Source organism: Solea solea, chromosome 1 (assembly GCF_958295425.1).
Source record: "Solea solea chromosome 1, fSolSol10.1, whole genome shotgun sequence".
Classification (NCBI taxonomy): domain Eukaryota; kingdom Metazoa; phylum Chordata; class Actinopteri; order Pleuronectiformes; family Soleidae; genus Solea; species Solea solea.
In genome coordinates this window covers 35498781-35526676 of record NC_081134.1, presented here as the reverse complement: position 1 = coordinate 35526676, position 27896 = coordinate 35498781, and the positions used below count along the sequence as shown (strand labels likewise).

The 27896-nt window shown below is 40.0% G+C and overlaps 1 protein-coding gene across 4 annotated transcripts; it reads left to right on the top strand.

Annotated features, from left to right (window-relative positions):
* Positions 1–477: 477 nt before the first annotated feature.
* myom1b (myomesin 1b) lies at positions 478–27896 on the top strand. 4 transcript variants are annotated; one of them, XM_058634543.1, is made up of 38 exons: positions 478–623; positions 982–1208; positions 3197–3331; positions 3450–3621; positions 5090–5247; positions 5362–5454; positions 6254–6342; positions 6521–6562; positions 8440–8601; positions 8751–8912; positions 10837–10978; positions 11318–11517; positions 12360–12413; positions 12521–12645; positions 13224–13407; positions 13510–13684; positions 13780–13901; positions 18776–18972; positions 19055–19181; positions 19293–19477; positions 19566–19680; positions 19780–19936; positions 20017–20123; positions 20630–20674; positions 20779–20915; positions 21037–21181; positions 21426–21485; positions 22027–22094; positions 22181–22294; positions 23381–23434; positions 23825–23912; positions 24639–24677; positions 24779–24884; positions 25067–25230; positions 25346–25382; positions 25513–25535; positions 25975–26030; positions 26114–27896. In XM_058634543.1, the coding sequence occupies exons 2-38, from the start codon at positions 1048–1050 to the stop codon at positions 26372–26374; spliced, it is 4461 nt and encodes a 1486-aa protein (XP_058490526.1). In that variant the 5' UTR covers positions 478–623; positions 982–1047; the 3' UTR covers positions 26375–27896. The 4 variants fall into 4 exon arrangements, with proteins under 4 accessions (XP_058490526.1, XP_058490543.1, XP_058490534.1 ...); XM_058634560.1 differs by lacking the exon at positions 982–1208; XM_058634551.1 differs by lacking the exon at positions 23381–23434.

The window sequence follows — 27896 nt, the reverse complement described above, 5'->3', positions numbered from 1 at the left end:
GGAGCTCAGGTAAGAACATTGGCCCATGTCAGCCCAACTTGAAATAAGCCAAATATTCTGTCTCGTTTTAGAAAAATAAGCTGCCAATGGAGTAAACAGATTTTGCTTTGCTAGAATAGTTTAAAAAAATAAAAATAGTTGGAAAGAATATAGCTTTATTATTCTTATTTCATTTTTACAAATGACAGACTGTATTGCATGTATAATCCCTGTGTCAATCAATTAACCATTTTTTGAAAAGCAAATGCAGACAGTAATAAATTGACATTTCAGATATGAAAATGACACTGAAAGATTTAAGTCTAAGACAGTGCAAACAAACCCAGTGTTTACCAGCAGAGGCATAGGCAGAGACATGCACATGCACATGTAAATGCACTTCACTATCAGAGCTGCCTTGCCCCCCAGCTCTGCTCTCAGCTATATTTATCTCCACCCTCACCATAAAAGGTTGTAACTTCTGCTTGGACACTCTGGCGAGGGCCAATATTATTTTTGTTGTGTAGACCGCAGCCCTGTAAGCACCTACCTGTATAGGGTCTGCTGGGATATCAAGCTGGGTTTTAAGGCTGGAGTTGGATCATATTTTCCCATAAAGCTTTAAGTTTGATTTTTTGCCTGGGGTAAGTGGCTTCTGTCGTGCAGGGACGTGATGTGATAAGCCAGGTTGTACTTGTTTCATGTGTCTGTCCAAGCATGACTGGAATGTGCCTTATTGCCTGAATCTTGTCTTGCTAGCTGATGTTGCAGGTTTCATGATAATTGAAACAATTTTCATAGTTGTTTCCATGTTTGATAAAGAGGATTATATGCCTTTTTGGCTGTTAGTATGTTTTTTTAATTTACTCACACTGCCATCATGGGATTGTATTTTCTTGTCCACATCTATATTTAATGATAAAAATTTCAAAAGTCAGTTAAAGGGACCACAGTATATGAAGATAACAATAATTCACCTGCTCTTGAACATCAACTAACCAGACAGAAAAACAGATAGGAAGCAAGAAACTTGGAAACTCAGGGCTCGTACAGAGAGCGGCCTGCAGCATGTCTGGATCTATACCATTCTACCAGAAGCATCATCGACACTATGACCGCGGTTACCGTAGAAAGGAGATGGAGTCTACGTTGAGCCAGTACCAGGCCAGCAGCAGCAGCAGCAGATACATGGCTGGTAGCAGCTCCTCTGTCAGCAGTAGGAGCACAGGGTAAGCAGGGGGGGCAATGAAGAGGATGGAGGGATGTGTCCTACCTTCATCAATCTATGTCTTTGGAAAGCCCTACTGCCCTCCCACTCCGACTCCCCTTAACCCCCTCCAATCCAACTGATCAAGTTCACCTTCATCACAGTCATCTGAAGGGATCATCTTCACTGCTTGATAATGACAACAAGTAACCATCCTGCTTCACTGTTTGTCTTTCAGTTTGGTTGAAAACAGCCTTGAATCCTGCATGAAGGTTTTGGCATGTGGACTCAGAGATGTCCCTCGTGTGCTTTGATGCATGCTGACTAACTGCGACAACAGTAGCTACGTGGTCACTAGTAACAAAGCAGTTCATAACAGTACAACAGTGTTACGTAGGCTGTTATGTAATGGCTGAGTTATAGTATAGCACTGACTGAAATAGAATCTTGACCTGTGCATACCAGTGTTGGGGGAGTTAATGAGAAGTGACAGTTTCTCAGACTTGAAGACTGAACGGCCATGATCTAGATTAATAATCTATAATACCCACTCTTATGCTCATTGATTATTATGTTTTAAAAACATTATTGCTTCCAGAAAATATCCAAGAGGACAGTTGTAAGTGGTTGGTTTTTAGATGTTTCTGGTTCTTGTTGAGGTGTTTAATTACCTGAGTAAACAAGGACATTTACAAAAAAAAAAATCATGCAACAACAAAAGATTCCTATATAGACATAACAAAACAGCCATTTTCCATTTACAGTGTCCAGCAAGTCTTTAAATACTCTGGCCTGGAGAGTGTGAACAGGTCATAGAGCTTAGGTTTTACTAACACCATCTGATCTTTGCCTTCACGCTCTGGCCAACACATTAGAAATCTGTGCTGCAATGAGGAGGATTATGATCTGATGATTTAACAGGCTGGGTGGCTTTAATAATGCTGTTGTAAATATATGACACCGACACTGTTCTATGGGATAACCTGGTCTGGATTAAAAAAGAAAAGACTTTTGGAAAGTCAAGGGGATGTAAATGATCAGAGCTGAAGGAACACTGACCCCGATAAATATGAGGAAAATGAGGGCAGCTGCCCTCTCGCCCCTCTCATGCCCCTGCCTCCTTATCATGTTCTGGTTATCTTACACCCTGTGCTTCCACCCCCAACTCTCCAGTGTGTCAGATAGCATTTCCCATTCCTCCAGAATAACAAAGTGAGTGGAGTCTGAACTATATACAATAGACAGTCTTTGATATTGCAATATTATAGGAAAAGCAGGCAAGTACCCTTGGCCCCAAGATGTGATTTGGCCCTAAAACTAGTTGATTTCATTAGTCTGTAGAGATAAATATTGAGCGAACTCCCATAAATGAAACTGTAAAAACTGTTTTGTCAGTGTATCTTCTGTTTGACGATCATAGTCAATCAACTAATATTATTGGCTACAGCTTTCCGTCTGGGGGTGGTTTTGGTGATTTTAGTCAAGTTAACTGTAGGTTACCAGGTCCCTTTTGCCAGAGAACTCCGTGGAAACGCATGTGTTGATTGAGCATTCTGTGAGCAAAACAGAGCTCCTGGGTTAAAATTGTTTGATTCTATACTGGTGATAACTTTTTGCAGTTTGTCTTGAGGCATTAGTTAGTTGTGAATAAATGATGTAACATGGCTTTGATTTACTGCAGATTATGCATTCATATTATGTCATGTAACATGAATCCAATGGGCTACATTATCAGCATCAGTTGTACTCTGTGGATGTAGAAACCCAAATACATTGAACTAGGTTATTTAGAGGATTGTTCAGGTGCTTTAATGATTCAGTAAATGTTTGAGATTGAATTTGAAAAACAAAATGTTTAAAAACACTATAATCAAAACTAAACCATCTACACCTCCTTCCCACTGAACCCTTGACTAGCACTCATCTACCTGTGACCATATCCCCACATGATAATGCTATTATTGTATAATCAGGCAGTATGCCAGGCTGATTATATTCTGTATGTCTCAGACTTAAAGTGTCCTCACACTCGGGGCTGGAACAGAGCAGACTGAGTCCTGTACCATATAGAGCAAAGCCAACATACTTGGCTGTGGACAAAGAAAACCAAATCATCGGTTATGTAGTGCCGATCTTCAGGGGCAGGTAATAAACACCTCACCCATGAAAAAGTGAAAATCAAAAAAAATGCTGTTCTCTTAAAGTCATCTCTATCTCATACTCCCCACATTAATCCACATGGCTGTGCTCTGCTGGATCCCAGTCAAGAGTTTGCTACAGGACTTTCAGATACAGAGGAAGCAAGGGTGAGGGACACTGCTGCATACATGGCTCGCAGGGATTTGTTCACCAGTGGCATGGAGATGGAGAGGTCGCAGATCTCCAGGAAGGAGGCCATGCGCGAGTCAGCTGAGCGCATCTCTCTGAACAAAAGGGTCAGTGAAGGTGTTACAAGCTTTCTCAAGGTCATAATTTATCAGGTGGATTCGTTTTATATCACATTTCATGTTGGTTATTTGTTGCTTAGGGCATCACAGTAGATCACTCATATGCACTCTCTGGAGTACGACTTCAGCTATAAAAACAATTAGATCAGCATAGCTGTTTATTCCTGTGGGTATGTGGGTGTTATTACTACTAATGTTTACACAAGGGAGATATTTATGTCTGAGTGATTACATGAAGTACCCAGCCATTCAATGAACGACATTAAAAACCACAGTGACCACCCTCACTGTATCTGCCTTACGTCTGCCAAAAAGTCTTATTACTGGGCGTCAAATGCCACAGGAGATCGTGTTTCTTGAGAACACAGGGAAGACGTGTCTCAGTAGTGTTGTCATGTTATGTGCTGAGTTACTGGACACACAACGAGACAGTCACCCCTAGCTATTCATAGGACACAATGAAAACACACTGTTACCGTAGCACGTGTTGCAATGTAAAGTCCATACAAGTTGCATGTGTAAAAAATAGATACTGTTTGTTGTTAATAAATGCATTGTGGATTCCTGTTGGGAGATATGTTTTAACATTTGCTGTTAATGTGGTAGTTCAGGTTATTTGACGTGAGGTACTGTCATATGCTCCCTCACAGAATACATGGCTGAAAAATCTGATTTTAAGCCCCTTAAAAAAGGATAATGTAACCAAATCTATGCATGTTTGAGCCTGTAATAGCCCCTGCATCAAAGTCTATAGATAAAGTCAGTGTTTTTTTTTACCTCACAAGGACACAAAAACTGCTGGTCTACTGCGGCCTCGTTTGATAAGTTTATGTCACTTTGGAAAGAAGAATGTAAAATACTCAAACTTCAAAATAACACATTTAAAATCAGTGATAGAGGCCATGGATCAACAACTACTGTGTGCCGTGATGTAAAATCACAGATTTTCTCGGTGGCCTTAGTGACACATATTTCAGTTTCCAGTCACAAGAAGCTGTTTAATGTTGAAAAATGTTGTTGGAGATATTCTTTAGGTCAACGTTTCTCCTTCCTGGTCCATGCAAGACAGTGGGTCCTGTCTTGCATGTATTAGATATTTCCCTGCTCCAACACACCTGATTCAAATAGTCAGCTCGTCAACAAGCTCTGCAAAAGCCTGGTAACGACCCATTCATTTGAATCAGGTATGTTGGTGCAGACAAACATCTAAGCATGCAGGGCAGTGTGTCCTGAGGAGCAGGAATGAGTAACACTGCTTTAGATGTCATAGATGTGTGTAGTGGCCATGGATTAAGTGAGGCAAGCGTATGGTTTTCTGTGACAAACAGACACGGTGCATAGCAAAGTCAGCACTGACCATGTGTCAGAACTTCACAGGATCAAAAAACTGAATATGACTGTGAAAGTTCATTGTTAGCAAAGTTGAAAGCTGAATGTTCTACTCTGCAATCTTTAGCTCCATGAACACGAGGAACACTTCAAGCGCATGAACGAAGACAGCCTGATGCACGCCCCGGAGTTTGTGATTAAACCTCGCTCCCACACAGTGTGGGAGAAGCAGTGTGTGCGGCTGCACTGCACTGTTACTGGCTGGCCCGAGCCCCGGGTCGTCTGGTAGGTCACCAACACAACATGGTAATTTCTTGCTCCTTCATCTTTTTCCTCCCTTTCACCTTTTTCTTCCTTTACTTTTTTCTTCCTTCTGTGTTTTCTAATTCCAACTACAAGGTACAAAAACAATGTGCCAATTGAACCCCTTGCCAACCCTGGCAAGTATAACCTTGAGAGCAAATACAGCGTGCATTCACTGGAGATCAACAAGTAAGTCTGACCTTCCCTAAAATATCCCTGTCTAACTTGCCTTTAAACAGACGCATGCTGCAGAACCATGACCGGTAAAAAAAGAGATTTATTTCTACAAATTGTCTAAATACTAAACAATTTCACCAAATGTAATCAAGTGGTACAAATGTGTTAAAGGTCCAGTGTGTAAGAATTCGTAAAACTGCATCAGTCAGGAAACTAAAGGGAACTTCTTACCTGTACACAATTATGGACTGTTTATTAAATTGCTGCCAATAAACCCACCTACAAGTTACACTCTGAGAGCCTAAAGTAGCATCAGTGCTCAATTTTCATTATTGTGGCAAAACCTGGCTAGCTTTTTTTAGGACAAAGGACAGAATCAAATCAAGAAGACGAATGATAAATGCTGAATAAAACTAAAACACAAGGCAAGTCAAACACAAAATCCTAAATTCAACAATGAAAACTAACAAAAATTTAATTTCCCAGGTTTAAACATATTTCATAAAATAAAGAACTTTTCTTATATTATGTCTCGATCGTTGGTTCCCATCATATACAGCACGTTCAGAAACACCAGACTGTGTAGTGCGGATGACATCACCACTGGTGTCTATTTATTGCCGGCGTATTCCTGGCCAGGAATTATGGAAGACTTCACAGTCAGTCCTCACATTGTCGGTATTATTTACATGGTTGAAAGGGCTGAGGTTGAAATGTGGGGGAAGGGGAACGGCTCAGTACTCATGAGTCCTTTAGGAGAACATTCAGTGTGTATCGCGGACACTGATCACTTGATCGTCTCGTCTTTCAGATGTGATTTCGATGACACGGCGCAGTATCACGCCTCTGCCATGAACTCCAGAGGGGAGCTCTCTGCGTTTGCCTCTATCATTGTCAAACGTAGGTCCAACCTCACATCCCAGTGTTGATTCTGGAACAATAAAATATCTCAAATCACAAGAAAACAAACTACACTCTACACCTGTGACGTCTCACATGGTTTACATATTTTATATTCTAGCTTTATAATATGTTCTTTAATTGACATGCATAAAGAGAGTGCTTTTCTTTTCCATAGGGTTCAAAGGGGAAGTTGATGAGTACCTGCCATCACCGAGGCGTAAGTTTATTCATAGCGTTATTGTTGTCTTTAAATATGCTGCTTCATTGTGTATTAAGTTGCTAACTAATGGTCAAATTGCAGCTGCTAGCATGTTAGCAAAGGAAGATGCTAAGCAACATTCACTTTCATTTTGTTCCTATGATGAATGTGGTTCATAATCCTCTCTGCTTATAGCTTTCGCTTTATTCCTAATTTTTTTGGTGTGTGTATTTAGCTTGACTGCTCAACTTTCATCCACAGCTAAATGCTAACTCTGATAGCTTTTCTGCTGCAGCAAACCTAACGCCGGTAAAATTACGTGATGATATTAAGTGATAATTTTTGCCTTAGAAGTTTTTACGCTGACTCAAAGTTAAAGCAATGCTTTTGCTTCATCATTGTGCTGCATTGTAAATAACTAACGATTATTTACCCATCTCGGGTTGTTTTACATCAGGGGTTCTCATAGTTTCTGGGGGCCGGGGGAATGCTTACATTGGAAAAAATCTTCCAAAGACCCCTCTCATCATTCTTACTTAGTTTACTGCCATTTCTACTTTTAGTTGCCACAAAAATGTGAAAAAGATGTAAAGCCATTGCACATTTGAACTTCTAAGTGGTACAGCAGTGTGTCCAGCATCCATGTCCCTGGAAAGTTGTCCAAAGTGTCCTTGACTTCCAACGGTCACAGCTGTGTTTTGAAAGCAAGTGAAAATTTGGTTCCATGTCTTTGAAAGCAAACGCCTGCTGATGCTACAGTGCATAGGCACAGTAATGGCTGGGTTAACAAACTTAAAATGGTGTCCAGTAACCCAGTCTTTTAGCATTATTTGTAATAGTTTGTTAAATAGTAGTTAGATAAATCAAAATTCACTGTAACACTAGACACATGGATTGTCCTGGACAATGAGGTTTAAGATTACTACCTCCTTTTTAAATGTACTGTTAATTTTTTCATGGATCCCCAAGCTATGGGCTTATGGACCCTCAGTGTTCACTGGAACCCTACTTTGAGAACCACTGGTTTAGATGATGTCAGTGTTGAGTGGGGGGTGGCGGGGATGCAGGGCTGTTGGAACAGCGGGTGCTTCTGCAACTAACAACTTTCTTGTCTCTTTGATTCTGCCGCAACAATGCAGGGGCCGTTTCTCAAGGTAACAGGTTCACAGGGATCTGGTTTGAAAACACTTGTGAACACACATTTTGGTGAACTAGATGCTTCCACTATGTGTCTGTGCATGGCCACTCACAGTGAAGTTCACAGTGTTTTTCCTGTGTCTTTAGTCCTGTTGGAGAACAACGGTCTGTTATTCTCAACAATGTTACAAGTGTAGTGTATATACTGTATGTAACATTGTGTGCTTATGTTTTCATGTAGTTCATGTTGCAAGATCTTCAACTGGTTTTCAGTCCTTTGCTGCTGCTTTTGTTTTTCTGCCTCTGCAAATAGATTTTTAGTGCCAGTTGATGGTTTCCACTTTCAGTAATAGGGCATAGAAGACATCAGGTGTATATAATATTTGTAATTTCAAAAATGATCATTTCCGCCTGGAAAGTATTCAGTCAGCACCACAACAAAGACCGCACATTATCTTGTTTATTTCTGTTTGTTGTGCTTCACTCTTCAATGCATGGACACAAATTATTTTATTTCATGCAGTTTTTTGTGTGAGCACTGATCTGTAGTCACAGTTACCTTTATTTAGTCTGTTTTTGCTTGATACATGTGTTCATGTTTTTTGTATGTGGCAAAAAGTTTAGACCTCTGTTCTCGTTCCGTTTTGATGTGGATTTGCCCTCTATTGAAGACAGTAGTTTGGTTATTTTACCAAAACGGCATTTGCCAGATTTAATGTTGCACAATAAAGCCACTCCAAACTTTGACTTTTTCGTAGATGGTCCAGTGTCTGAATATGGCATCAACTTCGAGACACACATCGTCGATAGGTTTGGTGTGTCATTTGGAAGAGAGGGGGAGACCATGAGTCTGGGGTGCACAGTCATCATCTACCCTACTCTGCATCGCTACCAGCCAGAGGTGCAGTGGTACAAAGATGGTTAGTAAACAACTTTTGACTTACAGTTTTTCAAAGCCCTTTCAAACTTCAAACAAAAAAGAAAAGAAAATGTGGACTTGAAAAAGCTATAAATAAGCTTTCATTTGTTGCCGTATTGTTTTTTTTAAGTTGCTAGTGTTGTTTTCCAGATGTTCTGCTGTCTCCATCCAAATGGTACAACATGCACTGGAGCGGTGACAGAGCCACACTGACGCTCACACACCTCAACAAAGAGGATGAGGGTCTCTACACTCTGCGCGTCACCACCAAGTCTGGATATGAAACCTACTCGGCCTATGTCTTTGTCAGAGGTGAGTCCTTAAATGTCTCTCAGTTCATCATAAGGAGAGGGATATAATAAGAAGGTTGCTTCTGTAGCACAATTCACTTCTGAAACTTTTCATGGGGGCCTCTTTGTGTCTTCAGTTATATTTCAACCTGTTGCTGTTACCTCTGTCTGTCTTTGTGTAAAACTGGACTACAGAAGATCTAAATACTGCTATACTAGAGAAACACAGACATGTGGAGCTCAGAGGCTTCATCAGCATCGTGAGAACTCATCTGAGAATTGTTTAAATGCAAGGGACATTTGTTTATATTTAAAAGTTACACACTAAAGTTTTAATTCATACAATTGTATTTAGAAACAAGTTCTGTATGAAGATGCAACAATATAAATGTGACTTGCCTCAAAGTCTGAGACTTCTTTGAAGGTATCTAACCTCTCACTTGAACTCATCCAGTCATGCTATTGTTGTACATCAAAACATCAACTGAAATGTTACTTCATGCACGTAAAGGAAAGATCTCAAGCCCTTAATTCTTAACAATCCTATGTATGTCCACACAGACGGTTTAAATGCAACCCCAGTCAACAGTAAATAAATACAACCAGATGTCCCTGGCTTTGTTTGTGTCAAGTGATGCCATCACTCCGAGGTTGAAGTCAGCACAGCAGCCCGTCCTCTGGCACCTAATGACCATACCACGTTTAATGGTCAAATTGTTTCTTTAATGGGAGAGTGATGGGGTTTTAAATAGGATATCTCTAATAGAGACACAACAAAGTGGCAACTCACTGGCATCTGTTTGAAAAGGTTGTTGGTGATGATTATTTGCATTTAGAGACAATCTGACCTTTGAGGTTTGGGCTTATTGTAAAGAGGAACCATGTTGAGTATGAACAAGCTAGAAAATTGATCCACCTGCTCAGGGTCGCAGGGTAAAGAAGAGGCCACGTGCAGACTCCATATTAAACTATTATGTGATCCTGACTGCTATTTTCAGAGAGATCAGCTGTGGAATGAGTGAGTGTGAGCACATAAAAAGAAACAATAGGACATCATGTTCTTTTATAGGTGGGACAAAATGTTAATGCAGGATCACATCATCATCCTGACCACAATGATTTGATAATACATTTCAGTGGTATACACAGATCTCTTTCCTTACAGTGGCACATACAGTATGACAGCAATGAGGCTAACAATGGTAGTTAAAACTGTAGTCTGTAACTTTTAAATATAAACAAACCATAGTCAAATGAGTTCACACAATGCTGAGTAAGCCGATCAACTCCACATGTTGATAGGCTGTGCTTCTCAGTATAGTCGCGTTTAGATCTTGTTACCCGGTGACATTCACTTGCTGCACAAAGGTGAATTAAATTTATCTCAAGACAGATGGAGCACTACTAATGTGAGACAGGGTTTAAGTTTCTACTAAGAACTCTAACAATTCTACTTCTAAAAAAAACGTTGGTCATGTTGACAGCAGTTTGAAAGGATAAAACTGATATAAACACTTACTGTCCCCACCCACCCTTGCGCTGCTACTGCATACACACAAACACTCCCTCAGTCAGGTCTGGTAGTTTTGCCTGACAGAGCCTGACTACAGAGGAAGGACATGGCATCCCAAAATTTTTCATTTCTGTTCATGAAAAGGCAAAAATAATAACAGCAACAAAAATCAACAAACGTTACACACTGCAATTCAAACTGACGAAGCTTTGATGTCCCCTCACTTGACTTCATCTTCATGTTGTAAGAGTCACCGCTCTTTTCACTGCTAATTCTGTCCTGCCACTCACTGCACTTGACTTGTGTTTGACTCGAGGACCAGAGACGTCAAACCCTGCAGCTACACAGTTCAACACCGGGCATAACACACTCAAATCAATAGAAATGAACTCTGTGTACATTAATAACTGAGTTTTTAAATGTTTGTGTTTAGATTCTGATGCTGAGCTTGAAGGTGCACCAGGTGCTCCCCTGGATGTTCGCTGTCTGGATGTCAACAAGGACTACATTATAGTCACTTGGAAGCAGCCAGCTGTTGATGGTGGAAACTCCATCCTGGGCTACTTTGTGGACAGGTCAGTTATTGTCAATTCACCATGATGTTACAGCTGGTTTGTGAAGCCTTGAGTTTAACAGGTTGGGCCTAATTGAGAGCTCATCCACTGCATGGTCTACACCTGCAAACCTGGATGGTACGAGTTGTCAGTTACATGTCTCCATGTTAGGTTTGGATAGTTCCAAAAAAAACCTCTATATAACAAACTACTGACAACATACACTTACTGGAACTCAGATCTACTGGAAATTGGCAACACAGAGAGAGATTCCAGTGATACAACATACTTTGTTCCAACAATATCTATTTGAATAATAATCATTTCCATGTGTGATTAAAATGTCTGATATACGTACAGGTGTGAGGTTGGCACCACTCATTGGATCCAGTGCAATGACACTCCAGTCAAGTTCGCCCGTTTCCCTGTGACCAGTCTCGTGGAGGGTCGCTCTTATGTTTTCCGCGTGCGCGCCGTCAACAAGAGCGGCATGAGTCACCCGTCCAGAGTGTCTGAGCCTGTGGCTGCCATGGACCCAGCAGACCGAGCCCGCATGAGAGGTACAACTGAACTACACGTCCAAATCAGTTTTATTTCTATAACTTAAATGCACAAATGTTTTTGTCCTAGTGGGCTTTACAATCTGTACATGTAGCTACATGTAGGAACTCTACCCCACAAAAAAACCTGGGAGTATGGGTGCCTTCTCCTATCCCATACACATTTGAGTAGCTTGATTAGAAGTAGAATCGGGTAAAGAAAAACAGGACTTGTTGACTGATTGGCTCCTTAAAACCAGAGATAATCAGGGTACAAAAAGCAGAGTCACAATCTGAGAGGGGCCCCCCAAGTTAAATTCAAATATCAGCTATGTGTAAGAAAATACAGTGACAACATGGTTGGAAACCCCTCAACAACGCTCAGTGCCACTGGCTGTCTTCATCTTGGGTCCACATAGAGCCCCTGGCCCCTTATCTGAAACCCTGAACATCTCTAGAGGTGCCCTTGCTTAAAGTTATGGAGGAAAATGCTATTTGAATATTCAATGGTATATTTCGTTGAATATTTGAAACTCCAGCTCATGAGAAAGTGAAAGTAATGTAGGGTTCACAGGAGCAGCATAGGAGATGCATTCAAAGACCCTGGTAGTTTGAATCTCTTCTGCAGGAATTATAGATTGAGTTTAGAGGAGCAACTTCAAGATAAATTTGAAAAACCTCTTGAATTTGATCACTTTATACACTCATGAAGTCCACTAACTTAATGCCACCCTGCGATAATAGATGCGCCACAAATTAGGTTTTGTTTTTATAAATGTAATCATTGTTTTCTTACTTTTACTATAAATGACTGCAAATGTTTGTTTCATTTAACTTGAATTTGATGATTAATTTGCTTTTAGGAACTTCTGCCCCCTGGACCGGACAAATCATCGTCACAGAGGAGGAGCCTGCAGGTAGGAAGTTATCATTGCTATTTTACATGAAGCCCAGTAAAAAGAAGGGCAGGTTCACTCAGTACAACTCAGTGTCATATTATCCTTTATTATATTTTGGCCACCAGAGGGCGTTGTTCCAGGCAGACCCCTTGAGCTACAGGTTACAGAAGCAACCAAGAACTATGTTGTGCTGAGCTGGAAGCCACCTGGAGAGAAAGGCCTGGAGGGAGTCATGTACTATGTGGAAAAGGTAGATGATATGTTTGTTTGATCTTGGTGTCTTCCATTTATTCTTCTTTGGTGTATTACAGAAGGTGGCTTCTGCAATATTGCGTTACTGCCTCCTTCTCTTTCCTTAAAACTAGCTTTCTGTAATAGTCCCTCCTTGGTGTGCAGCTCAGTCTCTGTCCACCTGACTCAGTGTTTTTGCCTAGTTAAAATTAGGTTTTGGGTGGGGCCCCCTGGTGGGCTATGAGGTCACTGCAGATGGGCAGTGACAGTGTACGAAGCTTTTTACTTTTAAATTGTGCAATTAAGCTTAAAATAACTGTAAAATATGAATACATACTATTTAAAAAGTTGTGTTTGTACATATGCATTTATGAATAATAATGTAGAGCACAGGCCCACACAATGGCATAGTGGCTAGCACTGTTTCCTCACAGCATTAAGGTCACTGGTTCTAATTCCAGTTCGACCCGGAAATTTTAAATGGTTTTAGAACATTCTTAAGTTTGTGAGTCACTGCTCGAAATCATAAACTGTAGATATATTTTGTTGTTCATCTGTGCACCTGTGATGGACAACCCCTGCCCTCTTCTTTGTCAGTGTGTCTCAGGCACAGACAGCTGGCAGAGAGTGAACACGGAGATCCCTGTCAAGTCTCCTCGTTTCGCATTGTTTGATCTCGCTGAAGGGAAGTCCTACAGTTTCCGCGTCAGGTGCTGCAACTCTGCTGGTGTCGGTGAACCCTCTAACCCAACTGAGGCCTTCACAGTCGGTGACAAGCTTGGTGAGAAATCAACAGAAACGGAGACAGGCTTTATGAAAAGTAGAAAAGCTTTTGTTTGTTTGTCATTTAAGTTCTTTTGATGTACTTTGTTCCTGCCTGCAGATATCCCATCTGCCCCAGGCAAAGTGGTTCCCACGAGAAACACCGACACGTCAGTAGTTGTGTCTTGGGAGGCGTCCCGTGACGCCAAAGAGTTGGTGGGATACTACATTGAAGGGAGCATCGTGGGCAGCCACGTGTGGGAGCCGTGCAACAACAAGCCGGTGAATGTAACCAGGTAAAAATTACACTTTTTTGGCAGAATTTGGCAGGATTTTGCTTATTTTATGGAAGATAATTTGCCACAATCATAGAATGAAACATGATTTACAGGTTCATCTGCCACGGGCTGATGACAGGAGAGAAGTACGTGTTCAGGGTGAGGGCAGTGAACGCAGCAGGGCTCAGTCAGTTCTCACCAGAGTCTGAGCCTGTGGAGGTGAAGGCTGCTATTGGTGAGTCAGATGAAGACAAATTACAGTTTATTATATGCTTAGATTTTTGGCTTAAAAGGGAAAATCCAACTTGAAGCAAATTAATAATATATGAAGCAAATAAAGTATAAAACAAGTTGTTAAACAAACAGCTGTTGCTTTTCAGAGTCCATTTTGCTTTTAGTCATTTGTCTGTGAGCTTCCTTGTTTTAACATTGTAGCATATTTCTAGAATTATACAGTAATTCTTAAACTTCTTGGTGATATTAGAAATAGTTTCAGTTTTTCATATTTGACAAACTTTTGACTAATTCAGATGCAACAGATCGTCAATACAACATTAAAGAGTAGCCAAATTACCAATAGCATTCTATTTCTATTTAAATATTATCTTACTACAAGGAACATTCCCATAGAAACATTTTCTGGAGTTTCATAGTAAATACAGAAAACCATATTCTGAAGGAGTTAAGCAAGTTTAGACAATGTGATTTTTTTTTTTTATTTTAAACTAATTTTCAAACAAAATGAATTGTGAAATGTCAACAACTCAAACTGCTGTTTAGTGAAAGTCTTTGTCTATTAATGCATTCAAGAATCATGTTTTATTAATAGAGGATGTTGTAGGCTGCTGTTGTTCTCCTGAGACATGTCTTCAGCTGTGTCCATCATCAGCATCCACTGTGTGCACCCACACTCTCTCCACCGTGGTCCCACGTGTTCACCCTATCACTTTATTCTGCACTGTTCTGTATCCCACCTGTCCACCACCCTGTTTAGCCACACCTACCTTCCACCCACCCACCACCACCTCCTCCTCCTCCTCCTCCTCCTCCTTCCTCCTGCCTGCTCAGCTTGAGACACACTCAGGCTCAGGACTTGTAGACTTCCTCTAATTTGGGTCAGTGCGATCCAATTCAGCGGTTGTTACAAACCAGTCCAGTGTCACACACACTCCGCTTTTGTCCCTCACCTACCCCTGGACACAAAATGTGTCGGCAACCCCACGTGGTGCTAAAGGTATCGGCACACACCTCTCCCAACCCCATGGGTACTTCCTTTTTGTTCATACTAACCAGCTAACATGGCAGTTAACAGGGTTTCAATAATTAAACTATATCAGATTAATTAAAGATAATGCAGCCTAGTTTTACATCTTATAAAACTGTAAGCATTTGGAGCAAATTGGTAAGTTTCCACATAACATTGTATTTACAATATACAAATTTAAAGTAATGTGTGTACCTATACACAAATATTATACAAATTAAATGACTAGAATAAAGTTTTAGAACCTGGATTAGGTTTAGCTTTTCATTTACAGGGGTTTGATGAGGTTAATAGAGATCTGCTTATTTTTTAAGGCACAAAAAGAGATTTTAGTTATGATGCCTTACATTCATGAATATAAATCCTGGCCTATTGTATAAGGATGTTGCACAGAAGGAATGTTTTTTCTAATTATTTTATAATCTGCAAAAGCAAATGCTTCCATCTATAAATGCAACAAAACGACAATGTCTTACCAGAGATTTGAGTGTGTTTACAGTTCTATTATAGAAGTTAGACAATCTCTAATTTTACATGTTCAACTGTATCAACTGTATGATATAATCAAATTTTCTTAGCACATATTTTTTCAAATGAGAAAAGCACTTTATGTACGTCAAAGGGCTCATTATTTTATTAATAGATTATCAGAATTAAAAACTATGAATTTCTCTATATATGATTCTTGGTTAAAGTGGATAAACGATATAGATTTGGAGTTCAGAACGGAGCAAAGCTGCTGTTGTTGCATCCGATCTTGCTCATCATGTGCATGTGTTCCTGCAACAAATCTAACACATTTTTGGATGTCACTCATTTCACTGACCAGCTTTGTGCTGAGCAGCAAATGCTCAGTTTTCCTTTGTGAAATTAAACACATTAGTAAGAACGCCAATGTGATCTGCTGTACACTGACATATCTTTAAGCTCGACTATTAATTATGATGATACACTTTATGTAAAGTTCATTAAAGAGAAGTAACACCTCTTAATATTTGTTATACCACTTCAATGCACTTGGCATGTTGTCATAATCGTCCTCACACATGGATGTCACTTCCTGATCATCTTGTCTTCATTTTTCACTTCCAGTCAGATGAAGACATTTTTTACTGAATCTTACAGGCTGATGTATAATCTAGCTTTTTTTGTGTTTATGCCTGTTTTCTTCTCTATATTGTGTGACTGCAGTAAGAGCTGTGACTTGTGAATGGATGCATCTTACGCTTGTTTTTTTTTTAAAAGCCTCTTCTGCTCTTCTCTGCTAACTCCTGTAGGGGGCGGCATCCCACATGGTGTGTTGCCAGAGATGGGGCCGGGGGGTAACGTGGGCTCACTAACTGAGCACAGGCCACGCTGGACGGACACGCATGAAACTGTCCAGTCCCTCCCTGTCACTAAGCAAAAGTGTAGTAAAAAAGCTCAGGCTGACACTGAAGCCAGGGAGGGGGCCGGGGATGCTGGGTCAGGTTGCACAGAGCCGGACCACAACCCCAACCCTGCACAGAACAAAAGCAAAGGGTGTAAGCGAGGCAGTGTGTCCTGTGCCCCCGACCTGGCAAAAGACTCAGTTTCTAACTCATGCACTGACGTAGACACAGCTGCACACTTAGTCACTGCTGAGGTTCAGGATCAGGCTGTAGAGTCGGCTAACGGGCCTGAGTCCACACAGGCACGTGAGTTCACTGTAGTAGACACTGCTGCTAATGAGGACACAGCGAGGCCAAGGAGAGAGTCAACAGGTGAGCACCGGTCATGTGGAAACCTTTTCATCAAGTCCAAAACAAACCACACTTGTACCACGACATTTCCCTTAGTCAGGATTCATTAAAAGGGTAGTTTGGGATTTTAGTCAGAATACAATTATTGTAGTCTTAGTCTTACCCTGCTTAAGACTACAATATCTCAAGAATATGTTTGACCCTTTAAATTGGCATTTTTTTGGCTGAAAAGTGATGCTTGTGTCACCTTGCAATCCACTCACTCACTACACCAAAGTCCATTTAAAAAAAATCAAGGCACAAAGGATTTCTTAATCTTTTAATGCCTCTATCCTTAAGTCAAAATATGTGATTATGTAACTTCAGCATTTGAAATCCTTTATTCAGATTTACACATGACACGTAAGAAAAGAGGCAGTAGTAAAGCAGCAGCTCCAGTGTCTATGTGAGAATAAAAACACTGATTTTCTCTATGGACTTTGGTGCAGTAGATTTGAAGTGTTTACAAACTTAGGTTTCCAGTCAGAAAAGGTTGTTTATCTGTGAGATACAATGTTGAAAAAAAATTAAATATAGACTTTATTAGTCAGATTTTATTAGGTTGCTAAAATCAATGTGCAAGTACCTCATACTGCCACATTCATTCAGTGCTGTACCTCTTTTATATTCAAGAGCATTTGAAATAAAACAATCAGTGAACAGGTGATGAGGTGCTCTTCTGGTATTCTCCTCATAAAAGGTAAGTAAATATAAAAAAAGACCCCCCAAAACTTTAACTAAACACAGTCACGCTTGTCAGTGATTTTTGCCCAAACACCAACTCTCTCACACAAATGGCCGGGTGTATTCATGTTACCTGACTCCCTCCACCACCACCACCACTCCTGAATACCCCGAGCACTTTAACACACAAACACACACACACACAGTGTCATGGAAAAAGCCCCACATGTCTGCACCCTCAACGTGACCATGGGGAAACTTGTGATTCAAGACCTCTGTGGCAGTAGACAATGTACGTAACAACACAACCACGTCCTCGCCCATAAATTAGTATCGAGTTCACATGACTCCTCGTATGACAGGCCAATTTATTATCATCGTGACAAATAGGTCAGCATTTTCTCACAGTCCCTCTTCAATCTGTAAATCATTGTTCTTTATGCAACTGTGCGAGATGTACATGTTTATTTGGTTCCTTGCTGAGAATAAAATGATTATTCAGGACAATAAGCCAGCAAAAATAGAACTCAAACCGTTTTTTCTTGACTGGGTTTTAGTCAAAATAGCTGCTGTTGAAGCATCTTACTCTAAACCAGCACTTCTAACATTTAAGAAATATGTTGTATCCCGTATATTTGACAAAAATAAAAAATGTAGTACACAAATTTGTATTTTTACAGGAGTTAATACTTCTTAGATTAGCCAAAATTGGAGGTTTGTTACCCAATTTTCATTCTTGATGTCCTATGTGTAGAATTTAGTGGGATCTATCACAAAAATTAAATACAATATTTATTAAAATTATGTTTTAATTAATTTATTATCCCATGAGTTTGCCATTTTTTACAGCCCTGAAACACTGGCTCGTATATAGTTTTGTTTATGCTGTTCAACCACAGGTGCACCCTTGGTAAATTGCAGTGGGAATAATATAATAACTCTTGTATGGACATCCTAGAGGTGTGTGCTTATAGGTCATCTTCAGGCTTTACAAAATGCATTTTATGTGTTGAGTCAAAATTCTGATTAATTTTATCTCACGTTTATTAAATAATTGTGCAGAAGTCACAAAATAGATAATATTTCTTCTATTTTTGTTAAAAAAAAAGCCAAGGGATCTTTGAAATGTACTTTTTGCTCAGTTGTATTTATATAGTTGGTGAAAAGACACTATTATACATTCTTATAGCCTCTGTATATACATTTTAACAGTAATGGGGGGAAAAATTGCCTAAATGATCTGTGTTCTAAGGGTTAATTATGAGCAACTGGGCAGAGGTGTTTAAAAGGAGTTTGGGATTAAAACGTACCGCCTCACATTAGCACTTCACTTTCCCATGACCTCAGTCCGTTCCCTCACTTGGACATCGTGGTGTTAACTTGTGTTCTCTGCCATCTCAGCCTCCCCTGCTCCACCCTTTGGCATCAGCGTGCTGGAGTGTGTGCGCGATTCCATGGTCCTGGCCTGGAAACAGCCGACCTTCATCGGCGGCGCTGACGTCACCGGCTACTTCGTGGATTACCGTGAGGTCATCGATGGCCTGCCAGGGAAGTGGCACGAGGCCAACATCAGGGCTATCAGTGAGAGGGCCTACAGAGTGAGTAGACGTGTGTGTGTGTGTGGTTCTCAACGCAAAACTTGAAAAAAGCTGTAAAGTCTTCATGTGTCTTTGTCTGCAGGTGTCCGACCTGAAGGAGAACATGAAGTACCAGTTCCAGGTGCGAGCTGCCAACATGGCAGGTGTTGGGATCCCGTCACGGCCAAGTAACACTTTCCTGTGTGAGGAGTGGACCATCGCTGTGCCAGGTTAGTTTGGACCTTTCACATGACTGATGATGCAATATCCCGTCTATAACCACTTTTATACTTCACAATCAAAACTTTTAAATGTACATTTCTGATGCTCTCTGCCCGCAGGACCTCCTCATGACCTGCAGATCAGAGAGGTGCGAAGTGATTCTCTGTCATTGCTATGGAAACCACCCGTGTACCAGGGCCGCGATCCAGTCAACGGCTTCTACATTGACATCAAGGAAGCTGAAGCCCCCGAGGAGGCATGGAGAGGAGTCAACAACAAGGCGACGGAGAAGACGTTCATGAAGGTTCGCCATTGTCTGGACTCCTTTCACCAATCACATTCATATTTGCTGGTGTGTAATGTGGATATTTCTTTTAAAATGTGTTCCACAGATAAAGAATCTGGAGGAAGGAGCAGTATACGTGTTCCGTGTTCGTGCTCAGAATAAAGCCGGTGTTGGTAAAACCTCTGACGTCACAGAGCCAGTCCCAGCTCTGACCAAACCAGGTAAGAGGGGAGAAAAAGGCAGTCTGATGAAATGATGCTGCTTTTCCATCGTATGACAAAATATAAAAGGTTTTCCTTTTGTCTTTCCTTGTTCTTCAGGCACCAAGGAGATAGTGGTGGATGTGGATGACGACGGCGTTATTTCTCTGAACTTTGAATGCTGTGACCTGACCCCTGACTCCAAATTTGTTTGGTCCAAGAATTATGAGGATATCACAGACGCATCTCGCTTGACAGTAGAGACAAAGGGAAACAGGTTAGTGAATAACTAACATTTACCATATTTTTTTCATTTGTTTATTTATACCTACAGTAAAATAATGGGTATTCTTGCAGATCTAAAGCGGTTTTCAACGCTCCTGCGGAGGAGGACATTGGCCTGTACTCCTGCTTCGTCACCCACACGGATGGTGCTTCATCCAGCTATGATCTCTCTGCAGAAGGTAGGTTTGAAGATGTAAAAGAGACAGTTCCAAAGTTTGCTGTGCATGCCGTCTGAGCTGGGAACTCGTCTAAGACATGGAGGCCTGATAAAATCATAGAGAAAACCAGTGTTTTTAGCTCATGGGAACATGGTAGGAGCTGGTCCACTGCTGCCTTGTTTGGTAAGTTTGTGTCGCTGACATAAATTCAAATGAATGATTTCAAACACAAGTCACAAAAGGACACATTTAAACTTAATAACTGAGGCAGCAGAGGCTCAACAACTCCTGTGTTCTGCTATGTTAAATCACTGATTTTCTCTTTGGACTTTGGTGTGGGAAGTAAGCACAAAGCTTACAAAGCCGCACAAACTTTAGTGTCCAGTCAGAAAAGGCCGTCTAAAGGCAAGAAAAAGTGCCTCCATGCCTCAGTGATGCATAACCACACTTGAAAAAAGCCTGACCTGTCACTTTCATGTTTTAAAAAAATGCAATAATGTCTGTTTGATGAATCTCCCTCTCCTCAGAGCTGAAGAGGCTGCTGGTGGTCAGTCACGAGCACAAATTTCCCAGTAAGTAAATCAACCTCACGTCCTGTCACTGCTGTGTTTTTAAGTGTATCATGTTCCATGGCTCCCACTCTTTCTTACTTTATTCCTCCTCCTCTATAAATCAGTTATTCCCCTGAAGTCAGAGTTGGCCGTGGAGATGCTGGAGAAAGGCAAAGTTCGCTTCTGGCTGCAGGCGGAGAAGATTTCAGCCGATGCCAAAGTCGAATACGTGTTCAATGACAACCTTGTCTCTCAGGGGGAGGTCAGTGATAAACTAAGGAGAATAAGTGTTTTGCATGTGTATACATTTGTGAGTTTTGTTTGTGCTGGGTTTAGGTAGTTGAGATGTGAAATGTAAAGATTCAGAGTTGCTGTTTTTGCAGAAATATAAGATGAACTTCGACAAGAGCAGCGGCATCATTGAGATGGTCATGGATTCTCTGACCCCGGCGGACGAGGGCACCTTCACTTTCCAGCTAAAAGATGGGAAAGCGACAAACCAGTCCAGCCTGGTTCTGATAGGAGACGGTATGTTTGGGCCAAATAAAAACGCACAGAGAAGCTTCTGATTCAAACTTTAAAAAGCATGACTGCAGTTATTCATTTTTCTGCCATTCGCAAACCCGTGAGGCCTGTTAAGTGTAGTTGGCACTAATGCAAAGTTCAGCCCAGCTGCTCTAAGTTCTGGGCACTAGAGGGCAGCACACGTCCATGTCTAATAGTAAGAGTAATTATCACTTACCTTGATTTTTTTTTTTGTGTTTCTCTGCAGTTTTCAAGGAGCTACAGAAGGAATCTGAGTTTCAGAGGAAAGAGTGGTTCAGAAAACAAGGTATGGGAGTGAAATCAAAGGAAATGAGGGCTGCAACTGAATAAAATGATTCGTTTTTTATTGTCATTTAATCTGCTGCTGATGAGCTCACTGGCGAAATACTTGCTTTGTCTTCTGACATCTGTAATTGTTTTGGCCAGTCAACAGTCTTGTTTACATCTCAAGTTTTGACTGAAATAGACAAAAAAGTGAAACTTTTCACACTGCAAACAGCAAATTAATAGTAAAAACAAGTCAGATAATCAATAAATTGTCATAAATCTTTAGCTAATCAATGAATCGATAAGATAATCCTTTATTAGTCTCTCAACGAGGAAATGAACAGCAGCAGCAAAGACAGTAAAGGTAATAAATAAACATGCAATATAGAAGATATTGACTTTTAGGATTATAAAAATGGAATACACTGCACAGTATACAGTACAAGTAACTTGAACATGTACAGTATGAGCTTAATATAAACCAGGGTTGTACTTGAGATATTGTACGAGGTTAAAATGTTATGACGTGCATTCTCATACAACTGCCTTGTTTGTTTCAGGTCCTCACTTTATCGAGTATTTGAGTTATGAGTTGACGCCAGAGTGTTGTGTGGTGCTGAAATGCAAGGTGAGGTAAAGAGTTTATATGATGTGTGTGTGTGTGTGTGTTTAACTTAGTGTTTCCATTTATCACATAATCCTGTTGTGTTTCAGGTTGGAAATGTGAAGAAGGAAACGTCAGCTGTGTGGTACAAAGACGGACGCGAGATCAAATCGGACGAGCATCTGAGCTTCACAGAGGGAGTGTTGAAGCTGGAAATAGCTCAGGTGAGAATATGAAGAGAAAACACCTGTGTGACATGTGAACAGATGTGAATATGTATCAAGTATTTCTCCCTGCACAGCTCTGTTCATGTCTGCACTCCACAGCTAAATATTGAGTCTATTTTTGGATTAGATTAGATTTTATTGATCCCACACTGAAAAAATTCACTTGTGACGACAGCTAGAAAGGGTTGAGATGACTAATACAGACAGTGTTAGGATAGGTGATAAAATATGCAATAAAATGAGACAAATATAACATATAAAAAATAACAAGTAATACTACAAGGAAACAGCACAGGAATATAAAAGTTGAATGTGATGACGTTTAATAAAATATACAACAATTTACACATTTTAATTGTGGAAGTAAACAAAACAGGAGAACGTGCAGTGACGCAGAATTATTGCACATTTGTGTTGGGCTTATTTTCTTTGTACTTTATCTTAAAGCACATAACGTTTTTCTCTCTTTGCATCTAGATTACACAAACATGTTTGACAAAGACAATTCGAAGGTTTTTATTTCCCAGGATAGTTAAGGAGCTCTGAATAAAACAAAATTACTTTGGCCATTCAAAGTGGGAGATGAGGGGGCCCCACAAACCCAAAAACAGGTCAATTTTTACATGAAGTTTTGCAGTTATCTTTTCCATTAAATAAACATTCTTTCGTCTCTCTCGCCATTGTTGAAGGGTGGGAGTTAGAAGCTTGAGCGAGGACAGCGTTATATTGAGTCTATTTTATAAGAAAAAGTAAGTTAAATTATTAAAAGAGAGCTTTTTAAAATGCATTACTTCAACACAACAACGTAAACTCTAACTTTACTAACTCTAACTCTAAAAAAACACTGTATCCTGTTCAACACCAAATTATTTACCTCTACATTTTCTGATGCTGTTATCATGTTTATCTTTCATGTCACACTTCATTCAAACACCGTCTTCATCCACATCTCATCACTCACTCACTCACTGTCACTGTGTCATCGCTCTCTGAACGTGTGTGCGAGCGGCGCCCTGTGGCTGCTCCGCTGCTTCACGTCAAACACAACATTTAAACATGATGTCACATGTTTTCACATTTCAGTGCGCCTGTCCCGCAGACACAGCAGTCGGAGAGAAAATCGGGAAAACCTTAAAAGTTGGGATCAGTTTTCTATTGTGATCTGTTTTTTTTGATTATTATTATTTTGCTTGGGAATGTTTTATTGTCAAGTTTGTTTGTTTGCTTTTTTGCCTCTGTGTTATGTACAGTATGTGTCTTCTGCAGCATCACAGCAGAAGAGAAAAGCTTTGCCTTTTCTTGTGTTTCCACCGTATATTATATTCCTCTGAATGTGTAATTATTTGACTGATTCTTTATTGTATGTTCTATTCCGACTATTTTGTGATGTCATGTAAAGCACTTTGGGTCCTTGTGAGTGTTGTTAAGGGTTTTCTATGTATGTATTGAATGATTTTACTTGATTTATATACAGTGGTGTCCACAACTTTATTTGACTTTCATTTTCGTCATCATTTTCTTTGTCAGATTTCCAAGAAAGACGCTGGAGTGTATGAGGTTGTTCTGAAGGACGACAGAGGAAAGGACACGTCCACTTTGAATTTGACAGATCAAGGTGATCATTAAAACACCTGTATCAGTGTGATATCAGGGAGTAAAAAAACAATCTCTAAGATGTTATTATCAAACTCTTATGACAAAGAAATATAATTGAGGCTTCATATTTCTACAGAAACTTTAACCCTTTAACACCGATCGTATCACCGATGACACGTTTGCGACATTTTGTGCCAACTGTTTCTGAAAGCTGAGAAGTTGCACATGAAAGCCAACATGTGGTTATTACGGTAATTTCCCTCACGCTTTTGCAGGAAGCCGGAGAATCTGCATCTTTGTCACCAGAGAGGAGAGAGTTGGAAAAACATTTTTTGGACGATTTTTACTCATTGAGACAAAGACAAAATTCTAAATGAACATGCAAAATCTGTTCCTGTACAACCTTTGTTTTTCTTCATTTTAAACTGTTAATACACTATTTTAACATGCAGTAAATCGTAAATAACTGCCAGATATTGAAGAAGTTATTCTGGAAAAATGTGCAAAAGCACTTACTCACTGGCCCTTTTTAAGGTTAAAATAAGCACAAAAAAAACAAGTCCAGACATATATTGTGGGTTAGGTGTTAAAGGGTTAATAATTGAAAAGAAAGCAACCATATATGTAGACCATGAGTTAAGAAAATACGAATTACATAAATTCACCTCCTTTTCTACGTATTTTAAACATTGTTTAAACCCAATGTTTTGACACATAAATGATCTCATCTTTGTCTGTCTTCAAGGTTTCAAGGATTTGATGAATGTGGTTTTCAGTTTCATTGGTAAGGAGGAACTTTTTATTCATGATTGATTGTAAGATTTGGTCTTTTATTACCAAAAAAATGAATATTCAAAAAAACCTTTGTTTGTTTTTGACTTGCAGCCAATTCCTCCACCCCACTGAAGATCACCAGCACAGAAAAGGGCATCAGACTCTACACCTTTGTCAACTTCTATACCGATTTACTCCAAGTGACATGGCACTACAAGTGAGCAGCCCAAACATTTATATACTAAATATGTGTGTGAGAAATGTGGAAGTTGCTCTAACAATGACAGTAATATTTGCTCAGAAGTCACTCCTTCAAGGCTGGAAACTGTACAGTATGTGTGTTTACAGTGACATGTTTCTGTTTTTTTTTAATGTGGCTGTCTGTGTTGACTCTGACAGGGACTCGGCCATCTCCTTCTCTGATCGTATAAAGAGCGGTGTGGTCGGGGAGCAGCTGTGGCTGCAGATCAGTGAGCCCACAGAGAAAGACACAGGCAAATACGCCATCGAGTTCTACGACGGAAAGGGCGGCCTGAGGAGAACCGTGGAGTTGTCTGGTCAAGGTGAGACTGTCGTTGTTTTTTTTGTTGTTGTTTTTTTTAAAGAAATGCAGTTTTTTATTCTTCATACTATATCTTTTTTATATATGTCTAAACCGCTTGTTTGTTTGTTTTACAGCATTTGATGATGCTTTCGCAGAATTCCAGAGACTCAAGTAAGTTTCTAACTGCTTGACTTTGGCACTAAATTAGCAGTCAACACGTATAAAGTCTAAACTTGAACTAATGATTGTTATTACCTTTGATCTGATTTGTTTCGTCTTTTTTATTTTTTACCTCCTCCAGAGCTGCAGCTGTTGCAGAGAGAGGTAAATCACACCGTTTACAGTGGCTTAAATAATCCTGTCTTATCAGTTACAATGTAATGTTTCCTATGAGTCTAAAAAAGTGATGATTTTATCGTTATTTCTGTTCTTTCCAACTAACCATAGCTTCCCAAAAGACTGTTTATTCTTATTTGCAGTGTTTTTTTCATGGTTTTATCTCGGAATCTGACACATTATTACTCTGTCTAGAATACTCTGGATTTTAAATCTGGACTGGTTAAGACCACAGCTGATATAGTTATGTATTTAGGTCCCTAAAAGTCTTGATCTTGTCTTGTCTCAGTACTTAAAGGTCTTGGTACACCCTGGTCTTAGTCTCGACTGTATCTTGGTCCCTAAATGTGTCTCAGTCTCGGTCTCAGTACACTTTGGTCTTGGTCAAGACTTTATTATATATAATTAAATTACATGTTTCATTCAGGTCGTGCTCGAGTCGCAGGAGGGTTGCCTGACGTGGTCACCATCCAGGAGGGCAAGGTAACATGTCTTGTAAATTGACTTCTTCATCAAAAGTCTGCACATCAGTCGGCCTTTAATTGTAACTTCTGCTCCTACCTCAGGCTCTCAATCTCACCTGCAACATTTCTGGCGACCCCTCGCCAGAGGTCACCTGGCTAAAGAACGACAGGGAGATCACATCAGACGATCACATCATCCTGAAGTTCGAGTCCGGCAAGTTCGCCAGCTTCACCATCACCGCAGTGAAGACGTTGGACTCCGGGAAATACAGCATCCTGGTGAAGAACAAGTACGGCACAGAGAGCGGAGACTTCACCATAAGTGTCTTCATCCCTGATGAGGTGGGCGCCAAGAAAAAATAGAAGCGGTCCAAATCTTGTCGTATATATGTATAAAATGAAAACACTGGGAGAAAAAAGAGAAGGAAAGGGGCTGGAGGACGTCGTTAGGTGTTTGTGTAGAATATAAAATATAAAACTTGAGGTGCTAAAACAAAACAGATCAGAACAAATGGGTTCAGAGGAAGAAGACGCTAGAGATTTGGCCCAGATTTGTGACTTTCTGCTCACTCGAAGCGTTACTGGTGCAATTTTAGTTTTTTTGTTTGTGTAAAGTTGTAGCATTCAAAAAAAGAGAGGCCACGTGTTTGCTTTAGAAGAATAAATGAAGCTTAAGTTAACAAACGGAAGCCAAATGGTTTAAGATATGTCATGTTGGAGTCAAAGGGGGGAAAAAAAATCATGAAGCCAGTGATGAATATTTATTGAAAACCATATGGTTGTTGTGTTTACATGTTTTTATTCTGTTTGCAACAAATGGTGTTTTGTTTAGTCAAAAACATGGCGTCATGACATCCTGTCTGATCATTGTTGCATAAATGAAGTGTTAAGTACTCGTGAGAATCTGGAACATTAAGCTTAGTGTTTAAAAACAACTTAAATAAAATGAGAATAGGACGGTCACACAGTAATTTATCCAAGTGTTTGCTGTTTTAATTACTAGGTTTCAATCAGGTGTGGCCGGTTTGTGAATCATGCAAAGGTCAGGCATGCAAATTTGTGCCGGTTTAATGTGTTTTTAAGTTATAGAAAATCGTTTTCTTTGCTGTGACTGCACATAAACTGTGTTCATAAAGGGGTTTAGAAGCAGTGATTCTCCGATGGGTCACACATTTATTCTCAAGCAATTGAACATATCAGTGTATCAGTTTACTGTATATTGGTGAAGTTGCATGTTGCAGCTGAATATCACCTTACCTCATCCTTCTTTTCCAAGTGTGTTAAAGAACCTACCTAACCTTCACTTGGCATCGAAACCAAAAAAACAATGTTTATTTTGCTAATGTAAAACAGGTTGGTCCTAAATGAGAACAAGTGTAATTATTACATTTTCAATTCCTGCCAAATGAAAACAATTTTACCTACATTTGACACATCTTTAGTGTAGTTGTGTCGTTTTTTGTTGATATTCCGACAACAACATAACACAATTTCTTAGATCAGCACGATCGGATCTAAAAACCAATGTTGTGCTTTAGGAGAATAAATCTGCAGACGTGTTCACATTTGTTGCAAACCGACTAAAAATGTGATCCTTTTCATGAATAATGTGACTTTTCATTTGCGTCCATGTTCTGTCCTGTTTTTTTCCTTTGTTTAATTCACGGCGTCACTTCACTGCGTCCCTGTCTGTAGTGAAAACTGTACGTCTGTCCTCTCCTTGTTCACATCCCTTCAGTCCTGTGATAATGATTGTGACGCCTCCTTTCTTCATAATGATGATGTGAATGAGGACTGTTAATCCCAAACAGCAGAGATTATTGCTTCACTTCCTGTTCCCCTGTTTCTCTATGACTCTAATAAAAAACGAGCATGTACTTCCCCA

What these genes read in the sequence shown, in the direction of transcription:
- myom1b (XM_058634543.1), top strand. Translation starts at nt 1,048, where the DNA reads ATGTCTGGATCTATACCATTCTACCAGAAGCATCATCGACACTATGAC. An exon ending in TGCCTCTATCATTGTCAAAC is followed by an intron (nt 6,343 to 6,520) that starts GTAGGTCCAACC and finishes TCTTTTCCATAG; the next exon opens with GGTTCAAAGGGGAAGTTGAT. An exon ending in TCACCATCCAGGAGGGCAAG is followed by an intron (nt 26,031 to 26,113) that starts GTAACATGTCTT and finishes CTCCTACCTCAG; the next exon opens with GCTCTCAATCTCACCTGCAA.